The sequence below is a fragment of the Aedes albopictus genome, chromosome 3, assembly GCF_035046485.1.
Source record: "Aedes albopictus strain Foshan chromosome 3, AalbF5, whole genome shotgun sequence".
NCBI lineage: Eukaryota > Metazoa > Arthropoda > Insecta > Diptera > Culicidae > Aedes > Aedes albopictus.
In genome coordinates this window covers 69078333-69080100 of record NC_085138.1, presented here as the reverse complement: position 1 = coordinate 69080100, position 1768 = coordinate 69078333, and the positions used below count along the sequence as shown (strand labels likewise).

The following is a 1768-nucleotide window of genomic DNA, read 5'->3' as shown; positions in this document are numbered from 1 at the left end:
CCGAGAATTTTGACACTAGAGCGGGGCCGTTCCAATCAGAATTGGACGATTCTGATTGGAACAGACCCCGCTCTAGTGTCAAAATTCTCGGACCGCGATGAATTTGGTTCATCGGTGGATAAGTCCATAGGTCTGCTCCCTCCCTGGTGGATTATTTTTTGGAATGTGAAACGTGAGAAAGAGCTTTCGGGTGGTGAGTAAAAAATTCCACTTATCACGAACAAGTTCGGCTTTCGCTTGTCATCTGTCATTATTCGTGAATAAGCTGTTTTCATCGTTTTCAGACACCAAGCGTTGGACACATTCCTGTTTAATTCGACGATTTTCACAGATTTTTAACCTGCTTTCAACGTAAAAAGTGCACCACCATGGCATCGGAACGTTACAGCTTTTCGCTGACTACATTCAGGTATGTTCGCAGTGTAATTTCCTGGAAAAAAACTGACGAAAGTTAACCGTTCGACCCTCTCGCTTTTCCATTGCAGTCCCTCCGGCAAGTTGGTGCAGATCGAATACGCTTTGGCCGCGGTGTCGGCTGGAGCCCCATCGGTGGGCATCAAGGCTTCCAATGGGGTGGTCATTGCCACCGAAAATAAGCAAAAGTCGATTCTGTACGACGAACATAGCGTCCACAAGGTAGAGATGGTCACCAATCACATCGGAATGATCTACTCCGGAATGGGACCGGACTACCGGCTGCTGGTCAAGCAGGCTCGTAAAATCGCGCAGAACTACTATCTCACGTACCGGGAACCGATTCCAACGTCGCAGCTGGTACAGAAGATTGCCAATGTGATGCAGGAGTACACTCAATCCGGGTAAGTGTTGTTTTCAGGTTAGGGTCGGATTTTGTTTGGGGACGAAATTGACGATATCCGGGTTGGTTCCGTTTCAGTGGTGTCCGTCCGTTCGGAGTTTCGCTGCTGATCTGTGGATGGGACGAGGGACGCCCTTATCTGTTCCAATGTGACCCGTCCGGAGCCTACTTTGCCTGGAAGGCCACTGCCATGGGCAAAAATGCCATCAACGGGAAGACGTTCCTGGAGAAACGCTACAGCGAAGATCTGGAACTGGACGATGCGGTCCACACGGCGATCCTCACGCTGAAGGAAGGTTTCGAGGGTCAGATGAATGCCGACAATATTGAGGTGGGAATTTGCGATGCCAACGGCTTCCGCCGGTTGGACCCGTCCGACGTTAAGGACTATCTGGCTAACATCTAGGCTTTAAGTTGTTTAGGGCGCGTAATGGAGAACTGATTATTCTGATGCTTTTTTGGTACGTCAATAAATCCTTGAGGATAATTTAGATTTTTGTATTCTTGTATCTTTATAACCGCACGACCACGAAGTGTGCCATTACAGAGATATATTTTTCTTAATTTCGGTATTGTACCTACTAAGATCTCTTGAGAAGTCTTTCGTTACGAATATCAGCCTGGGCTTCGAAAGTGCCAATAGGACAGATCGGTGAAGTACTAGATTTGTAGTAATGAGCTGAATTTTTGTATGGTGAGAAGGTCAATTCTCCGTTTCTGCAATAAAATGGGGCAAAAAGCGTGGGAATTACCGTGCCATGCCCTAATACCGTGACCTTAAGGATGCTCTTCACTTCAAAGAGCCCTGTAAAAATCAATAATCCATGTTTCTTGATTTTTCAAACGCTACATTATTGCTTATTGTGTGTATTATGTATAATAAATATGATTAATGGAATTCCAAATGTTTAATCCATTGTTAAAATCAAAATTGTAAAACATAGCATTGTT

General features: G+C 45.4%; 1 protein-coding gene across 1 annotated transcript; it reads left to right on the top strand.

Annotated features, from left to right (window-relative positions):
* Window positions 1-239: 239 nt before the first annotated feature.
* LOC109427110 (proteasome subunit alpha type-2) lies at window positions 240-1308 on the top strand. Its single transcript, XM_019702681.3, has 3 exons — window positions 240-409; window positions 486-818; window positions 896-1308. Exons 1-3 carry the CDS (start codon window positions 369-371, stop codon window positions 1221-1223), a joined length of 702 nt encoding a protein of 233 aa, XP_019558226.1. The 5' UTR covers window positions 240-368; the 3' UTR covers window positions 1224-1308.
* Window positions 1309-1768: the final 460 nt, after the last annotated feature.